This window comes from Podarcis vaucheri (assembly GCF_965113315.1).
Source record: "Podarcis vaucheri genome assembly, chromosome: Z".
NCBI classification, from domain to species: Eukaryota; Metazoa; Chordata; class Lepidosauria; order Squamata; family Lacertidae; genus Podarcis; species Podarcis vaucheri.
The window spans coordinates 26,029,342-26,046,782 of record NC_138758.1 but is presented as its reverse complement, the minus strand read 5'-3'; the positions used below and the strand labels follow the sequence as shown (position 1 = coordinate 26,046,782).

Below are 17,441 nucleotides of genomic sequence, written 5' to 3'. Positions count from 1 at the left end.
GGCCATGTTGCTCACTGGGACAAGATGGTTTGATAATATTACACCAGTCCTGGTCTAACTGCACTGGCTCCTGTTTAGTTTCCAGGACCAATTCAAAGTGCTGGTTTTGACCTATAAAGCCTTAAGTGGCTCAGGACTACAATACCTCAAGGACCGCCTCTCCCCATATAAACTGACCCAGACTCTGCATTCATCATCTGAGGCCCTTCTTCATGTGCCTCCTCCTTGGGAGGGTGGGGAACTACTGAAAACCATCCCCAGGGTGTTCTCCATTATCGACTTGAGACATGCAGAATGAGGCAGCCCTTAAAGCACCCAGAATTCAGAGAGTTCTGATGATGTATAAATCAGAATTACCCATCCTGAGAGCTTTTGTGTTCATTTCCCTGTAGACTGCAGATCTGCAAGTGTGTTCCTTTGCTCTCTCCAGTGCGCTTGCTATTTCAAATGCATGATAAAGAACACTGTAAGTGTATCACCACTGGGTTCTGAGTTAGGGCACGTAGGTCATTATTGTTCAGCTATGCTTTTGTAAACCCTTTTATTTTTGTCTCTTTGGCTAAATCAAATATTTTTTTTCATTAGTTTTGATAAACTGATTCCTCTTACAGCAACTGTTTACATTATTGTACATTTTTTTAAAGTTCAAAGATGTTTGCAAAATGCTAATCTTAATACACTATTTTCCTTTTCTCTCTTTGCACAGGGACACCCTGGTCAGCCAGGACACAGAGGCTTGCCTGGCCTGGATGGCTGTAATGGCACTATTGGGAGTCCTGGGGTTCCAGGACCAGATGGATTTCCTGGCGTGCAAGGTCCCCCGGTAATTCGTTGTACTGCCTTATGTTAGGTAGGGCTGCCATATGTCTAAAATTTCCCGGACATAGCCGGGATTCAGCCGTCGGAAACAGCATCCTGGCGGAAAGAGCTTTAATGCACCCAGGTGGAAATCCAGACATATGGCAGCACATGTCAGAAGTGTAGATTTTGGAGTACAGTGGGTCGGGTTGCGAACGTGATCCATGCAGGATGCACATTCACAACCCACAGCGTCTGCAACCCACAGCAGCGCATTTGCACACATGTGGGTTGCGATTTGGCGCTTCTGCGCATGCGTGACCACCGAAACCCGGAAGTAACCCGTTTCAGTATTTCCGGGTTTTGGCGGTCTGCAACCCGAAAAAAACACAACCTGAAGTGTCTGTAACCCGAGGTATAACTGTATTTCCTTTTCACTCTTTGAAATATGGCAACCCTATCTTTGGAGAGCTGGGAAGGCATTCTGTCCAAAACTATGGAAAGCCACTGTCATTTGGAATAGGCAGTCATGGGTTACAGGGAACAGTGGTGTGGTGTAAGGTAGTTTTGCAGTTAAGTCAGGGGTGGGGAACCTTTTTGAGCCTGAAAGCCACATGCCCCTGCTGGCAACCTTTCTGAAGGTGGGTAAAGTCAGATGCAAATGTGGGAAAAGTGATGGATATAACTGCTACCTTCCTAGCATGGAGTGCATCCCATCCCATGTATAGTTCAGAGGTTTCTGCGCGCGCGCACACACACACACACACCACACATACCTTGCTCATCTCTCCAGCTCTTCCCAGGCAAACAAGAGGCACTGTCCCAGTCCAAGAACATATTCAGACCTGGCAAAAGCACTCAAGGAGGTTGTGGCCTTGGGAGAGTTCTGGGAGGTACAAGGTGAACAATTGGGTCCTGCTTATATCCATTTGCTTTTTGGCACTGGTTTCAGGAACGTTCATGTTTTTGCTTTCTACCCCTGCCCCTTGTTTTTTTTTTGAGAAACAAACATGCTTGACTGGTTGGATTTTTTGTTTTTATGTGTCTATATAGGGTGACCCTGGACCAAAGGGGCCAAAAGGCGAGCCTTCTTTTGCCCAGGGAGTTTTTAAGGGAATGAAGGTAAGATATGTTCAAACAAGGGAGAAATGGAAGCATGCATAATACTTTCGCCAGCCTTCTCAAACCTGGCACCCTCCAGATATTTTGCACTACGACTCCGCTGACTGGGGCTGATGGGAGCTGTAGTTCAAAGCATCCTAAAGGCACCAGGGACTCAGCTATACAGCTGCAAATACAATGTTTTAAGTGTGTTGTAAAGTGTATTATACAAATGTGACACGAGATGGTGATGGTGAGCCATGAGAAATTTAATATATTTTTTCAAAACTTTTCTTTTATTAAAAAAAAACATTTTCACAATGTTTTTTTATATGTGTCTAGATTCCACCCAGGCTGAGGAAAGCTGATCTAAGACATTTCATTTTGTTGCTTGTGTTTTGGTTAGGGGGGCATTTTTCTGCAAGTGACTGCAATCAACTGTTTACAATTTTCATACCTGTTTGTATCGCACATGCATACAGGGCATAAATGAATAGAAATGTATATTTTATTTTTGACATTTAAAAATAATTTTGCCTCTATCTGAGGCTTAATCATGGACTTTTATTTCTGAATGTTTATCTGAGCCAGTAAGGTAAATGTTTCACTCAGTAATGTTGCATCTTAGCATGTAGGTAATAGTTAACCAGTTGTTGTGATAATGGCAATAGTAGTAGTAGTAGTATCATCATCATCATCTGCATTAAAGCATTTTTTTGAATATTTAATTTCGGCTTCATCAAAGGCTATTGTTGTTGTTTAGGGAGAAAGAGGGCGTTCCGGATTGGATGGTGCAGTTGTAAGTTTGTTTTCCATACACTCTCATTTCTGATAAAAGCTTTGAATCTTGACAAGCAGCTCCTTAAGAGAACCAAAATGCATCTTTGTGTTATTTATGTTTGCTGTCCTGGGATTGTGCTGTTTATTTGAAATGCTGAATACAGATATCATCATCCCAAAGACCGTGAGCATTTCTGGATGGTGGGGGATCAATTCTCATACTATGTCAGCTTTTATAGCTGCGCACCAAGTTCTAGTTGCTCATACCACACGTGGAGTACTGCCTACGTTAAGGCTGATGGCATGTGCTGAACTCCGCTTGCACTTATTTTTAGTGCACTGTTGTGATCCTTAGTTTTCTTCCTGGGACCACCCATGAAAGAGCATGCTAGAGATTCAAGCTCCCCAAATTCTACTCACACCATTGATCTGCAAATAACTGCTGCACTGTATGACATCAGCAGGTGGATCTGGTGTACACAATAGACTAGTACACACAGAACAATTTCAGCTTAATGAACCATGGTTCGTAATTAGGACAAGTGTCATGCAAACTTGCTCCCTCCTTTCCTCACACATTGGCTTTGATGCTCCAGTTGTGGTTTCGTGTTCCATCCCATTACAGAATCAAATCCCGGTTTCGCATTCTAGTTCATAAACTGAGATTAAACCACAGTTTCTCAGTTCATATGTAATGTGAAACTATTGTTTCCACTATCCACAGTAGAAGCAGCCCAAGAGATGCACGAGGGAAGAGGGGGGTAACAGCAAACTGCATTGGCACTATTTCTGTTTTCAACATTTTAAAGATGAGATCACTATTTCTGAACCAGCAAAGCAGCTACCATAACAAATAAGTAGAAATAACCATTCCCTAAAATGGGAAGGATTATTCTCCATTAATTTGCCTGCATATGATTTTTTGTGCACAAGGGAATAATGCATGCATATATGGCCCATTATTCTCTACCCAAAAAGCCTATGATATTGCAAGTTATATTCCCTAATGTTTCTTTTTCCAGGGACCTAAAGGATTCTCTGGCCCTACTGGTCCTATTGGCCCAGCTGGGCTACCTGGCTTTCCGGTAAGTCACTCTTTCAGTTTGCCCTCCTTGCCATTAATTATAATGTTTCCTGCTATAGTCATTTTGCTATATTCAATTTTTTCTTTTGTCAGTTGTTCAGAGCTATATTTTTGCTACTATTGTTGGTAGCTTAAATTTTTAGGTTTTATCTTTATAGCAGTCCATAATGTTAAAATAGTTTCTTTGAGAAAACACACAAGTACAGTTAATGAATGATCGATCGTGGAAATGAAGCCCCTCCCTCCTTTCCCCAGAGACAATGCAGCAATTCATCATTGAGGCCGAGATCCTAAGTGCACTTAACTAGAGTTTAGTTGTATTGCTGCTCTTTGAACCTGTGAATGGTTTTAGATTTTCTACGGAACAGAGCAACCAAAGTGATGCCCTCCAGATGTTGTTGGACTCAGCTGTGCTTCAGTGGTTCTGCTCCTATCTCCAGGGCTGCTTTGGTGCCATGGAAGTTGCCCTGTGGTCATCCCGGAGGGCTCCGTTTCTTCCCCTAGGCTAAGATCTGTATGGCGTTACTGGGAGCTGTCATGAGGAGACTTGGAACGAAGTGTCATCAATATACAGATTACACCCATCTCTGTTTCTCTGGTCCATCTGAATTGGGAAAGGTGGTTGAGGTGTTTGACTGCTTCATGGAGGTGGGGATGGGCTGAGTATGGGCCCAGTAAACTGAAGCTGAATCCTGAAAAGACAGAGGTATTAATGTGTCCCAGGTCCTCACTTTGCAGAGGTGATGAAACAGCCTATTCTGGACAGGGTTGTACTCCCATGGATGCAGCAGCTCTGCAGTTTGTGGTCGCTCCTGGATTGAACACTGTCACTGAGGTCTAGGAATACCTTTTTCCAGCTATGACTGGTTCGCCAGTCTTATTGGGGAGGAGAAGCTTTGGCCATGGACACACACACCATTATTTAAAAGTTAGGGCAACATTTAGTGGCATGAGTGAGTGGGGAGGAAAGAGGTCATTTCACTTCCCACCAGAATTAGGGGAGAGATGTGTCATCTGATCTCACCCGTTCATTCTCTGTGCTTCTGTGCTTACATTTGCAGTATACTCTACAATAAACAACTGTTAATTTTAGGATAATAAGACAGACACCCACCCTTCATTTCTTTTTGTGCCTGTATTTGCTGCTTCTTTTTCTGTTTTCATGCCCATTCCTTTAAAAAAATTGACATCCCAGCCAAGTGTAAATTCCTATATATATTTTTTTTGTTTTTTGTTTTTTTTTACATTTAGGGGCCACCAGGTCCACCTGGCCCCCCAGGTCCTGTGGTAAGTATGTTTGATTATTGCCTTGATTCTTGGATTTTAGACATTCCCATTCATTAGATAAGTAACGTTGTTGTTGTTTTTCCTTGCATCCTTTAAGCAACATCAAAGCTTTCAGATGAAATATGGTAGTCTAGCTTCAGGCATGCTTGGAGGAAACTATTACATATACTTATCTGGATCCATTTCAACCTGGCTTCAGACCTGGGCATGGTACTGAAACTGCCTTGGTCATCCTGGTTGATGGCATTTGCTGGGAGAGAGATGCAGGAAGTTCAACTTTGCTTGTTCTCCTTAATCTCTCAGGGACTTTTGACACTGTTGACATGGAGTCTCTGGCGGTACTGTGTTTCAGTAGTTCTGCTCCTTCATCCAGGGCCGTTTCCAGAAAGCAGTCAAAAGAAGCTACTGTTTGATGCCATGAGAACTTTTCTGTGGTGTCCTGTAGGTTCCATCTTCTCCCCATGCTATTTAAGATATATAGAAAGCCACTGGGAGCTGTTATCTTGAGTGTCAGCAATATGTGGAAGACACTCATCTCGAACTCTCTGTTCCATCTAAATCAAGAGAAGTCATGGAGGTGCTAAGCAGGTGTTTAGAGGCAGTGGGCCTGGATGTGGGCCAAGAAATTGAAACTGAACCCTGAAAAGGCAGAGGTGTTTTGTGTTCTAAGTCCTCAAGTCCAAGAGGTGTGAAGATGGCTTGTACCGTGGAAGGAGCAGGTTCATAGCTTGGAGGTGCTCCTGGATCCAGCATTGTCACCGGAGACCAAGTGGCCTCATTGGTTAGAAGTGTATATTTCTAGTTCTGGCTGGCTTGCCAGCTTTGCTCCTTATGGCCAGAAATGACTTTGCCACTGTAATCTATGCTCTGGTAGCTTTCAGATTGGATAATGGCAATGCTGCTCTTGAAGATGATTCAGAAACTTCAGCTGGTCCAATATGCAGCAGCCAGATTACTGGCTGGGGATGCCTTTGGGACTCCTATAACCCCTGTTTTGAAACAGCTATACTAGGCCCCCATCAGGTGTTAAGACCAGTAGAGGGGGCCCTCTTTGTAGTTCTACAGCTCCCAGAAGCTCAAGGGGTGGTAGCGCAGGACAGGGCATTCTCCATGGCAGCCCAAGCTGTGGAATTCCCTCTCCACAGAGGTGCATCTGACACCTTCACTCTACAGCTTTCAGTGAATGTTTGACCCTGACCTTTGACACCTGAGACATGTGTTTTCAGGACCCAATCAGTTCCTGTTTCTGCCATTTCCTTTAAATGGTTTTAGTTCTGAATTTTAAATCGTTATAATAACCCATCCTGCAACCTGCTGGTGAAGGGAGGTAATAAATAAATGTAATAACAAGAACACTGTGCATTAGTTATTTTAGGAGATTCTTGATTTGTGTTTTTTTCCTCATTTTTCTACAAATCTAAAAAAGTTTATTTTTCATAATACATTGCTTACTTGGTTTTGGTTTTCAACAGGGTAACAGTGGCCTAGTTTTCCAAGGAGAAAAAGGAGCAAAGGCAAGTTCAGTTTATTTTGGCTTTGCCATGTGATGATATTTGGAAATGTGCTTAGGCATCCTGCTAATGGTTATACCAGCCATTTAATGCCCAGTTAGGAACCTCATTTGATTCATCAGAAGAAAGGAGTTACTCAGGATCAAATGTGTCAGCAACCATAACCATTTCCAGTGGTTGGTCTTGAAGCCCTAGAGAGCTACTGCAAGTATGATCAAATACTACTGGAATCAGGGGTGGAGGAAGGGGTGTGTGGTGGGTGCAGGCCTCCCCGGGTGTCACCACTGACAGGGGTGACAAAATGCTGGGTGGCATGCCTGCAGCCGTGTGTCTCTCCTGGGAGAGACACGGTGGCTTGGACGTGTGCAGGCTCTGCGCTGCCCAAACGGTCAGCCCGCTGCTTTCCCCCCAGCTGTAGGGCGGCTGAGTGGGAGGAGGCAGGCGGACTCCGGAGGCCCCATGGTGCACCCCGCCCCTATGACCTTCCAAGGAAAACCCAAATTGCCATTTACTCCAATTGAGTGCTAAAGGGTGGATGGAATTCCACAGGGGGGAAGTAACAGGACCAGAGGAAATATGGATAAGCCCTGAGTCAAGAGTAGCTATCCATTCAACTCAGGCCCCACTATACATTTCAAACAGTTTCCCTCAATGTCTCTTCCAAAACTCTTAATTCAAGCTTCATTTGACTGAAATTTGGTTTCTATAGCAGCTGTTCTGGAGAGACTGACCCCATTGCTATCTTTCCCCCTGAATATGATGAATAGAAAGTCAGATCCAATGTTGTACTCCACTGTAATCCTCTTTCCTTGATGAAGCAGCCTTAAGAATACAGGGAAGGGCTGCTGCTGAGTGGCAGAGCAGCTGCTTTTAATGAAGGTCCTCATTTCAGTCCCCGGGCATCTGCAGGTCAGGGTTGGGGAAAGGCCCTCTGCCTGATACCTTGGGCAGCTGCTGCCAGTCATTGTTGAAATACTGAGCTAGAGGGATCAAGGACCTGACTCATTATAAGGCAACTTCCTATGTTTGATCAGCTGGGTTGAGCCAAGGGTTCAGTCTAGTCTAGCACCCTCTTCCTACAGTGGCCAACCAAATGCCTGTTGAGTGCAGAAGCTTTCCTTTGCTATCTTTCCCAGCAACTTGCAATTCAGGCTGCTATCCTGTACCCATGGGGCTCTTTACCAAACCAAATTTTGGGTGGACTTTTCTGACCTAGAATATCTACCAGTGTTCATAACCAACAACACCCACTAAGCCCCTTCTAAGCTCCCCTTGCACTCAGCATGTCTTTTGACAACTGATGTGTGATTCCAGCTTCTGGGATTTCCAAGCTTTTTTTTCTTTTGGCTTTAAAACCCCTTGAATGTGCTTTACCCATGCAAGGCATACATTTAAATTGCCTCATGCCTCATGCATAATCTTTTTCCCCAATAGGGAGATGTTGGGCTTCCAGGGCCTGCTGGTCCTCCACCTTCTACAGGGATCCAGGAATTCATGGGATTCCCCAAAGGACAGCAAGGAGCTAAGGTTTGTCTTTAACTTTGGAATCTCCCATCCCATGTTTAGTGTGAAATTGGGAGAACCCACTGAATTAATCTTTTGGTAGATTGGTTCTCTGGCTTGGCCAGATGATGTTGATGCTTTGAGTTGTGGCAGAAGTCAGACCAAGCCAAGCCTGAAGGTTTTGTTATAGGAATTCTAAGGTCTCAAATATAGAATAAATGTTCATAATTGTACAAGGCAAACACACATACATAAGTATAGTGTCTGAAATAGTAAGGAGAGCAATCCTGAAGCCATTTTGACTCTCCCAAATGGACCCCCAATATTTCTCTGCATGGAGAAAGGAAATGAGAAAAGCTTTCCAATTGTCTTGCACCTCCCTTCAAATACAGTCTGGCAAGTATCTGTTAAGCTGAGCAAACTATCAATATGTGTAAGAGATTCAGGAACTAAAGTATTTACCATCTCAAAGGAATAGCCAGGCTACCCAGAAAATACAATCAAGTAAGGCATTATCAGGTATCCTGTCAGACAGGAAAGAAGCAACACTCTCAAATTTCTGCTGGAGACCGCCTCCTTCTTTGATGTATGTATGATGTTTTGGGGGCCTAGTCTTGGGCTACAGGGTAGACAATTTCAAAAGTCTTTATAAGGGCTTGCACACCATTGCTCTGGGTCTCTCCAACCTCCTTGCAAGGAGGGGAGAGAACTCTGTTGCAACAGAAAATTTAAGACCTGCCTTGTGCATGCATTAATCAAAATGCAAACTCAGAAGAGATGGTCTATTTACCTTTTTCCACCTCTTGGTTCTTTATTGAACTGATGCACTGAGAAATCCTTGATTCAGCACTATTTCGGCACACTGTCTTGTGATACTGGCAGGAATTTGCTTAGAGGTTAGAAGCATCCTTTCGACCTTTTGTTCCCCAGGGAAAAAGCCAAGATAACAATGTGTCTCATGCCCCTAAGGTGATTAAAAATATTTATCAGCCTACTTTGAAATTAGTTATTCAAAGAGGGCAGAGACAATTGAGGCCAGTTATTGTGGATGCTCGATATTTATTCAACTCTGTGAATGATTAACTCACTTGGTCTGATTTCCAGAAGCCTTGATCAATGATTTCCAACACTGTTTTCCCACCACCACCAAGGTGACCTAAGCATTTTGGAACATTTTTTTCTGGTTGTTTGCTTGTTGCTGAGAACTTAAGCTTTCCCAGAAGAGGAAGCAGTCAAAAGGCTTCCCAAGGTTTTAATCATTAGTTTGGGAGCGTTGACATACCACATGCTTCTATACAGAAACGCTCTGAATCGTGAAACTACAGTAACCCAGGTGGAAAATGTAATCTCTTAAGGAAGCAAATAAGGGCAGACAAACAGCAGCTTTCGGTTTTTATGATGCATGTTTCGCCAGTCATTATATTTTCAAGATGGGTTCGTGTGTATTTGCTAAAACACAAGATGAAGTGACTTGAGTATTTTTACAGATTATCTGGGATTAAATTGGGTCATCTCAGCTGATTTGGTTAGGCAAGATGGGGCTAGTTTTTTAGTTAATGCTAAACCAGAGCTAAATGTTATGGGCACAAATCTAGGTTATCCTCAGGTTCATGTACTCCTTCCTTTTCCAGTGCCACAAGCAAGGAGTTTGGAACTTTTGCTTCCATTTTAGATTAATTACTGCTTGCCTGTCATCCACACCCACCAAACTGCTCTTAATGTTAGCAAGCCAACTTCAAAGGATAGTTTAAAATGCTGACTTGTTACAACAAACCATAAGATTAAACACAGTTTAGGGCAGTGTTTCCCAAACTTGGGTCTCCAGGCTGTTTCTGAACTACAACTCCTATCATCCCTCGCTAGCAGGACCAGTGGTCAGGGGATGATGGGAATTGTAGTCCAGAAACAGCTGGAGACCCAAGTTTGGGAAACACTGGATTAGGGTTTGAATGTTCTAAAATGGTTCCCATTTCCTTGGAATTGCCAGTGTTTTCTATAAATCCTCTCGCGTCTTTTTTCAGGGTGTTCCTGGTCCTGAAGGCTTTCCTGGTCCTCCTGGGTTTCCTGGTCCTCCAGTAAGTTTGTTTATGCCATGGCACAAGAGTTTGCTATGTTTCCACTCCTCTAGTTCTTTTAATACAAAGGGCTTATAAAGAAGGCATAAAGCCATTGGGGAGGGGGGTGATCTGTGTTTATCCAGACGTTGTTGGACTCCCAACTCCCATCAGCCACAGCTGGCATGGCTTCTGGTCAAGAATGGTGTGAGTTCCAGTCCAACAACATTTGGAGGTTCCAGATGTGTTATACAGTGGTATAAAATAAGCGAGGTGCAAGAGCCACTTCCCTACATTATCTCTTTGAAGTACTTTGAAGTGCATCTACATGGTTCAATCTCCTGTTGCTGCTCTCCAGCAGCTAGTCTTCCCTTTCTCCCCACTTTCTTGGGTGGCCATGATCAAGTTCCACAGACATTAAAACTTAGTAAATCTGATTCCATATAATCTATAAGGACTAAATATTTTAGAAAATTTTACAACCCCTTTACAGTCCAGTATAAATATTTTAGGGAAATTTACAGCCTCTTTAACAGTCTAAGGAACACTAAGGAATAAATATTTTAGGAAAGTTTTGAAGTATGAGATAAATTATCTGAATTGCATCAGTGTTATGAGCTTTCCTACTTACTATCCCCAAAGACAAATATTCTTTTTGGCTTCTTGGGTTTGTGGTAGTAAACATGATATATGTTTTGTGAAGAAGGGAAATGCTCTTTTTTCACACATCCCATTTTTCAGACCAAAGAGTCATGCAGAATGCATGTGGGCATTCCATATGTTCAAGAGCTCTTCCCTTTGCTTGTATGAGCCACAGATAATGCCAGATATATGCATGGGACCCTTACTGCATACTGTGATGCGGCTGTATGCTCAGCTGTGCTCCTGAAACATTAAGTAATGGAGCAGGAAGTCAACGATTTGCAAGGGTTTTGTATGACCAGGTTACCTGAGCCATAGCAGCACTGGTGAGAGAGGACAGCTGAAAGCTTTTCACCCTTTCCTGAAAAACTGTAAGTCACAGCCATCCAGTGAAGTGGAATGTTGGAAGATTCATTAGAGACCAAAAAAGAGAGTAATTCTTCACACAGTGCAAACAATGGAATTCATTCCCACAAGAGGTACTGATGGCCACCAATTTGGATGGCTTTAAAAGAGCGTTAGACAAATGGAGGAAAAGGCTGTCAATGGCTACTAGCCATAATGGGTACAGTTTGTTCTGCCTCTGTGTTGGAAGAAGTATGCCTTGCTAATACCAGTTGCTGGTAATCGCAAGTGGGAAAAGGGCTCTTGCACTCAGATAAGATATATGGGAGGTAGAGCTTCCTGTATTGCTTAGCTCCCTTGCTGTACAGCAGAGGAAGACAACATGATGCCTCCCAGATATTGTTGGACTACAGCATCCATCTGCCTCAACCAGCATGGCCAATGGTCAGAAATATGGGAGTTGTACAGTGCAGCAACATCTGGAGGGCATCCTGTTGGCTACTCCTGGTCTACATGTAATAGTTTTATGTTATGCCTAACAATAACCTCTGTCCTTCCCACCTGCATCCCTTTCCATTTCAGCTCCCTGCCACTGGAAAGCCCTTTCATCTATTATTATTATTTCATCTGTTGTTATTATCTGACGTTATTACAGAGGCAGAGGAATCCTAACCCTGCTGATGAACAGCAGGGCAGAATGGAGAAGTGTCCAGGGAGGAAATTGGGAAGGAGATTTTGTTCTGTTTATCTCTTTGCCAGCTTCCCAGCTGAGTAAAGCTGGGACCTCCATCACTGTAAAGCCCTCCTCTCCACCACCAGAGACTATACACCAACCCAAGCCAATATCATGGAGGGGGATGGAGTTCTACTCTTAGGGTCTTGTGATACATCTTTTTGTGTTTGCTTTTGGTGGTCGACTCCTCTTTCCTTTCCTCCCCAAAGTGCCTTATTGTTACCTTTTGGTTTTCCATTTTTTTGGTATTTGGGCATGAAGAAATCCCAAGCCTCTTTGCTAAGCTACATGAAGCCTCCATTCAGGTTAGGAGGGAGAAGCTAGTTCTGTAGCTGGCTGATATTCTGTGGGGCTCTTTACCTAATATGAGTTGAACTGTGTAAGGTTCACACATATGCCAAGTGTTACTCAAGCCCTCTTCAATGTACAGAATTGTGACATAGACTTCGGAATTTGTTCAAACACAGTTTCCAGTTATATCCAAATAGGGAAACTGATTTAATCTCTGACTGCAAATCAGGGTATCTACAGGTATGAATTACAGATTTGAACTACAGATATGAAACCAAATTGTTTCTATCTGTAACTTCAATGAAAATACCTGTGCCCCATTGTTTCTCACATGGAGATCATTTGCTTTCTATATCTTGGGCTTGCATTGTGTTTTTGGTTTGCATGCTGAGGTGTGGATTAATCCAAGCGTCTTTGGCCATTTCTCCCCCTTTCAGGGCTTTAGGATTTTCGGAGAAAAGGGAGAAAAGGGTGTACCTGGTTTGCCAGGGCCAAGGGTAAGTAACTTCACAAAATCCATCCTTTGCTGTTATGGAAGGTATCTTTGTGGGGGTGGAAGTGAGTGGTGTAACTGGGCTTAGCAGGCTTGGTCGGCACTAGGGGTTTTGTGGGGGGGGGGTCCTGACTAGGCTGTCTTTGGTTCCACGCAACTCCTGCATTCACTCCCCACCCCCTAGCAGCACTGTTGTCCCAGCTGTCAACTTGTGGTCTGCCTTGGCAGCAGTACTATATCAGCTGCTCAGCTCCTGGCTGGTTCTAGTGCCAGCACCACTGCATAATCCTTCCCACAAGTGAGATTGGGAGTTTAGCAGCAGCAGTGCCATCTTGGAGACCAAGTGGTAAGGAGGAGCATTCCAGAGTGTGTGAGCCCTTGACAAAGCTATGGAAAGGGCCATGAATAAATGGTAGTTCACATGCTTTGCAAAAGGTTCAACACATCTGCACATAGTGCTGGGAGTGACAGCAGCCTGAAACCCTAGAGAGCTACTGCCAGTCAGTGTTGACAGTAGGGAGCAGTAAGTTTGGCTCTGAGGCAGCTTCCTGTGCATCTGTGTTCCTAAATGCCTCCACTACGCTAGGTGTTCATGGTGCTTAGGGTTAGTTTGCAGTGCGTTCACCATTAGTCATGTCTTTTATTACTTGGTTAGAAGTATATTTTAATACTTACTTGATTTCATATGTTTTTAAGCATTTTAGGCTGCAGCCTGAGCTCCACTTAATGCCAGGCTGCAAGGGATTCAGACTGAACAGTGGTAGGGCTGGGTGGTATATCAATATATTGTCCAAAACCAGTTTGAAGTCCATATTGTGATATCGGTTTCATAATTTTTGACCTGGCAATGTATTGTGAATCATGGTGTGTGTGTGTGTACGTGTGCGCACACTATGAAAATATCACACTGTAGAGGAGACCATGAAGCCAGCCAATGGCTCTACATAGCTCTATCCTTATTTTAGACATCATGATATAGCAGTATATTGCAATGTGTAGCTGGTGATATATCACAATGTTGAAAACCAGGTATCGCCCAGCCCTAAACAGTGGTATCCTTTTGTTCTCTTCTCCTTTCCTGATTAAGAGGGCCTCTCAACTGCTGCTGATCACAAGGGCAGATGGGAAGCCAGCTAGTGGTGTCCTTGCCAGTGGAGCCTGATAGAACACTCTCCCCTGGGATGGGGGGAGATGAGTTGGCATGCAGTCCACTGCATCCTGAGCTGGCCTCACAATCTGTGCTTGCCACCATTGGGCCTTGTTTGAAGGTGGCCCAGGGATCAGGCCCAATCTGCCTGCCCAACCCCCTGTAACCCCAAACTTTCAGGTACTGCTGCTGTGGGCGTCTGGGCTTCAGATTCAGGGGTGGCGCCATTGCTCTACAGAGCCCCAGTGGTTGCCGCGGGGAGCCAAACCATTCCATTTAGATAAAGAATAAATGTCCAGTTGACTTGACTTATAACGCCAGCAGCAACTCACTCCATGTGTGTATTTTCCTTAAGAGTTAAAATAAATAAATAAATTCTGAAACAATACAAACATGCTCCCTTACGCTCCCTAAATAAAGCCTTTGGCTTGGATCCTAAGAAAAGTTAACTTTAGGAAGTTCAAGGAAGGACAGTTTCCTTCCCCCCTGCAGCTACTTCTGACCCCTGAAAAGCCCCGCCAGGAGGTCAGGGGCCCTTCTTGAAGAAGCCAGGAGGGAGGAATTGATGGGAATCTCCTCTTTCAGTTAGCTTTTCTTAGGATTCAAACCTAGTTGTGGATTATTCCTTCCCCAACCCTACCCTAGGAAGCTGTTGTTTCTTCGTGGTCCATGTGTTAACCTGGACATATTCGAAATGTAATCCATACCATAATTTCTACAGTTCTGTGAGTGGTTTTGTAAGTCTTGAACAGTTTCAATTCATGATTTTGTAGGACGGCAAGTGGGGGAGGGGGGTAATTCTCCTTTGGCCACCAAGAGTCATGTCCTGCCGGCAAATACCAAAAACACCCCCTAAACTTGAGTGTGGCACAGGAACTTTATGTAGCTAGCCACTGGTGGGAATACATGCAGGTCACGCTATCTGAACGCAGTGCATTTTCAGGAAATGGCTTGCTAGGTAAGTGTGAGTGTTCGCATAATGAGTCAACAATTTCCATTAATCCCTTTGGGGAAATTTCTAATGCGTTCCTGACTGACTACTGAATTTTGATCTCGAAATGACGAGAAAGCCCAGGAAAACCCTTTGAACCCTTACAAAAGGCAAACAAAGAAGGGAAAAAATGCTCTCTTATTGTTTGATCTCTTCCCCTTCCTCCTCACTCCCACCATGATTTCTGGCAAAATGGCTGCCATGGACCACCAAAAAAGGAAAGAAAGAAAGAAAAAAGGAAGGCTTATTTAAGGCTGCTTATTTGTTTATAGTACTGCACACAGATCTGGCTGTTTGGATATCTGCATCTGCGGTATGCATAGTGAGGTTTGGATACAAAGTCTTCATGTTTGGATAAGTGATTTTTTTTGTATAATGAGCATTTGGATAGTGGGCTCTCCATGTAATAGTAAAAGTCAAACCAGAGTCAGGCAGTCTCTTGAGGCCTGCAGAAATATTCAATACTAACTTTTGCCTTCTTTCTTTTTAGGGAGATATGGGATTGAAGGGATTTGATGGAGGCCTAGGGAGACCGGTAGGTAATGACTTCAAATCCCACCATGTGCCGTACTGGCAGCCACTGGCAAAATGGTCCTTTTTGGTGGTGGCCTCAAAGCTGTGGAATCAGCTTCCAAGTTCTATGTAGCACATCCCAGGACTTTGTGCCTTTAAGCAGGCAATGAAGACCTTCCTTTGCAGGCGGTTTTTTGGCTGTTGAGAATGATTTGGCCTGGATTTCCTGCTTCAAGTATGAGTTCAACTAGAAAACCTCAAGGAGCACACCACCACCAATCCTATGATTCTATGTTGTCTTTATGGTCAGCTCATTGTGTCAACCTGTGATTGTTGTAATGTCCTTTTGCAATGTTACTGTTGTATTTGCACTTTTAATTACAAAAATAGTAAGCCACTCCTAGAATAATAGTTAGAAAGCAAGCTATAAATTTCCAAATAAATACATAATGAATGTATTTCTTTCCAAATGTGAATGTTGTTTCTCAAAGCTGCTTACAATCCAAGCACCTAATATATTACTAGTGGCAATAAAGGAGGCTTCTTTTTTCTGCCCCCTGTATCCTCTTCAGTACTGTGTTGTTCTTGTGCATAAGCTAAGAGCTACAAGCTGCTGTTCTGCATGCCGCCATAGAAGTGAGTAGAAATGATCACAATTTTCATTAATAATAATAAATAATAATAAATAATTTTCATGCAGGGCTTATCAGGTGAACCAGGATTTCCGGGACGGGATGGATCACCAGGAGGAAAGGTAATTTCCTGAACGGAAACAAGAACCACAAGTGCTGATGCTTAAGATATATGGAGCAAACAAAAGCATTTGAGCATCTAATACAGTAAGCCTGCAACTTATGCACATTTAACTTGTGCACATTCAGCTTTATAAGCTTAGCTTTTTTTTTTTTAAGGAAAGCAGGTGGGCATCTGGGAAAAAGGATTTTGGTAGTCCCACCTACCATTGACTGTATTTTTGACTGTATGAGATTTTGGATTTAGGCATGATCCCAGAATGTGAACCCCGTGTAAGTTGCATGCTCACTGTATACTTATAACAACAAATGCAGTTCTCTGTCAATCTATATGTAGCCAAAATGGCACCATCCATGCCCTAGGGGAGGTGAAGGTATCAGCATTGGGGCATGGAGCAGGGACCAGGTTTTGAGAAATATCCCCACAAAAAAAGTTTTAAACCCACCTCCCAGGATAGAAACACAGTGAAATAAGGGTTGAGTGGCCCCAGAAACTGGGGACAGTGGGATGGAATGGAGTATCCTGAAAGGGGGTGCCGCTAGCCAGCTGTAACATTGAATAGGAGCACTCCGTGCTGTAACTTTTTGTTGTCAGGTCTAACTTGCATAGGTCTGTCTTGATCTGCAATCCAGCTCACAAAACAAATCTCAAATTCCAGAACAGCCATTGCAAGAAAAAACAGAATCTGTTTCAAAGAACTGTATTTGTAAAATATTTCAAATTCTGCTATTGGCAACTGTAATCATGTTGCATGTATGACATGCACGCATACACACATTTCATGTATACATATATATTGCAATTCATTTTCAGGGCGACTTTGGGGATGTTGGTCCACCAGGTCCTACAGTTACTGTTGATGGAGAAGGTGCCGTGGTCTCGGGTGCGTTTTTCTTCTTCATTCTCTTGCAAATGTTTTGATATACGATACGCCTGCATCTTGCACCCATCTAAATTGAGAACTTTCAACTATGTGAGATTTCAACTATGTGCAGGCAAGGTGGGGATGCTGTTGTGAGAACTTGTGGGAAGCCAGGTTGTCCCGTGAGACCATCCCTACCGGTCCCAGAGCTGGCACGCTGAGCAGGCCTTGCCCAAGAAGCAAAGCTGAGTGTTTAATTGCTATTTTCCTGCTGGATACCCCCAAGTGGATCTGGCACAGGAAAAGCTTTTATAAACTCTGTACTTTCCTTTCCGGGCAAGGCCTGCTCAGTGTGCCAGCTCTAGTCTCTCCCTCCTTGTGGAAGGCAGGCTAGCTAGCTGCCAGGCAGGGCAAAGCATAGCACAATTTTGACTAAAAATAAGGTTGCCAGGTTTCAAAAAGTAAAAAGCAGGGCACCCCAAAAGTTGGGGTACACAGCCACTGACACAGACATACAACTTTTCATCAATGGTCCTCTGATGAGGCTAGATCA

General features: G+C 43.6%; 1 protein-coding gene across 5 annotated transcripts in view; it reads left to right on the top strand.

The window, feature by feature from the left end:
• The window catches only part of COL4A6 (collagen type IV alpha 6 chain), a 175,449-nt gene that overhangs the window by 112,494 nt on the left and 45,514 nt on the right, over window positions 1–17,441 (top strand). For 3 of the 5 annotated variants that reach the window (XM_082208636.1, XM_082208638.1, XM_082208635.1), the window contains exons 7-18: window positions 707–823; window positions 1,852–1,920; window positions 2,663–2,698; window positions 3,702–3,764; window positions 5,015–5,050; window positions 6,523–6,568; window positions 8,000–8,088; window positions 10,086–10,139; window positions 12,567–12,626; window positions 15,251–15,295; window positions 15,974–16,027; window positions 16,840–16,909. In XM_082208636.1, the coding sequence (XP_082064762.1) occupies window positions 707–823; window positions 1,852–1,920; window positions 2,663–2,698; window positions 3,702–3,764; window positions 5,015–5,050; window positions 6,523–6,568; window positions 8,000–8,088; window positions 10,086–10,139; window positions 12,567–12,626; window positions 15,251–15,295; window positions 15,974–16,027; window positions 16,840–16,909 (739 nt within the window). Of the gene's footprint in view, window positions 1–706; window positions 824–1,851; window positions 1,921–2,662; window positions 2,699–3,701; window positions 3,765–5,014; window positions 5,051–6,522; window positions 6,569–7,995; window positions 8,089–10,085; window positions 10,140–12,566; window positions 12,627–15,250; window positions 15,296–15,973; window positions 16,028–16,839; window positions 16,910–17,441 lie in introns of all 5 variants that reach the window. The other 2 variants (XM_082208639.1, XM_082208637.1) reach the window with 1 other exon arrangement.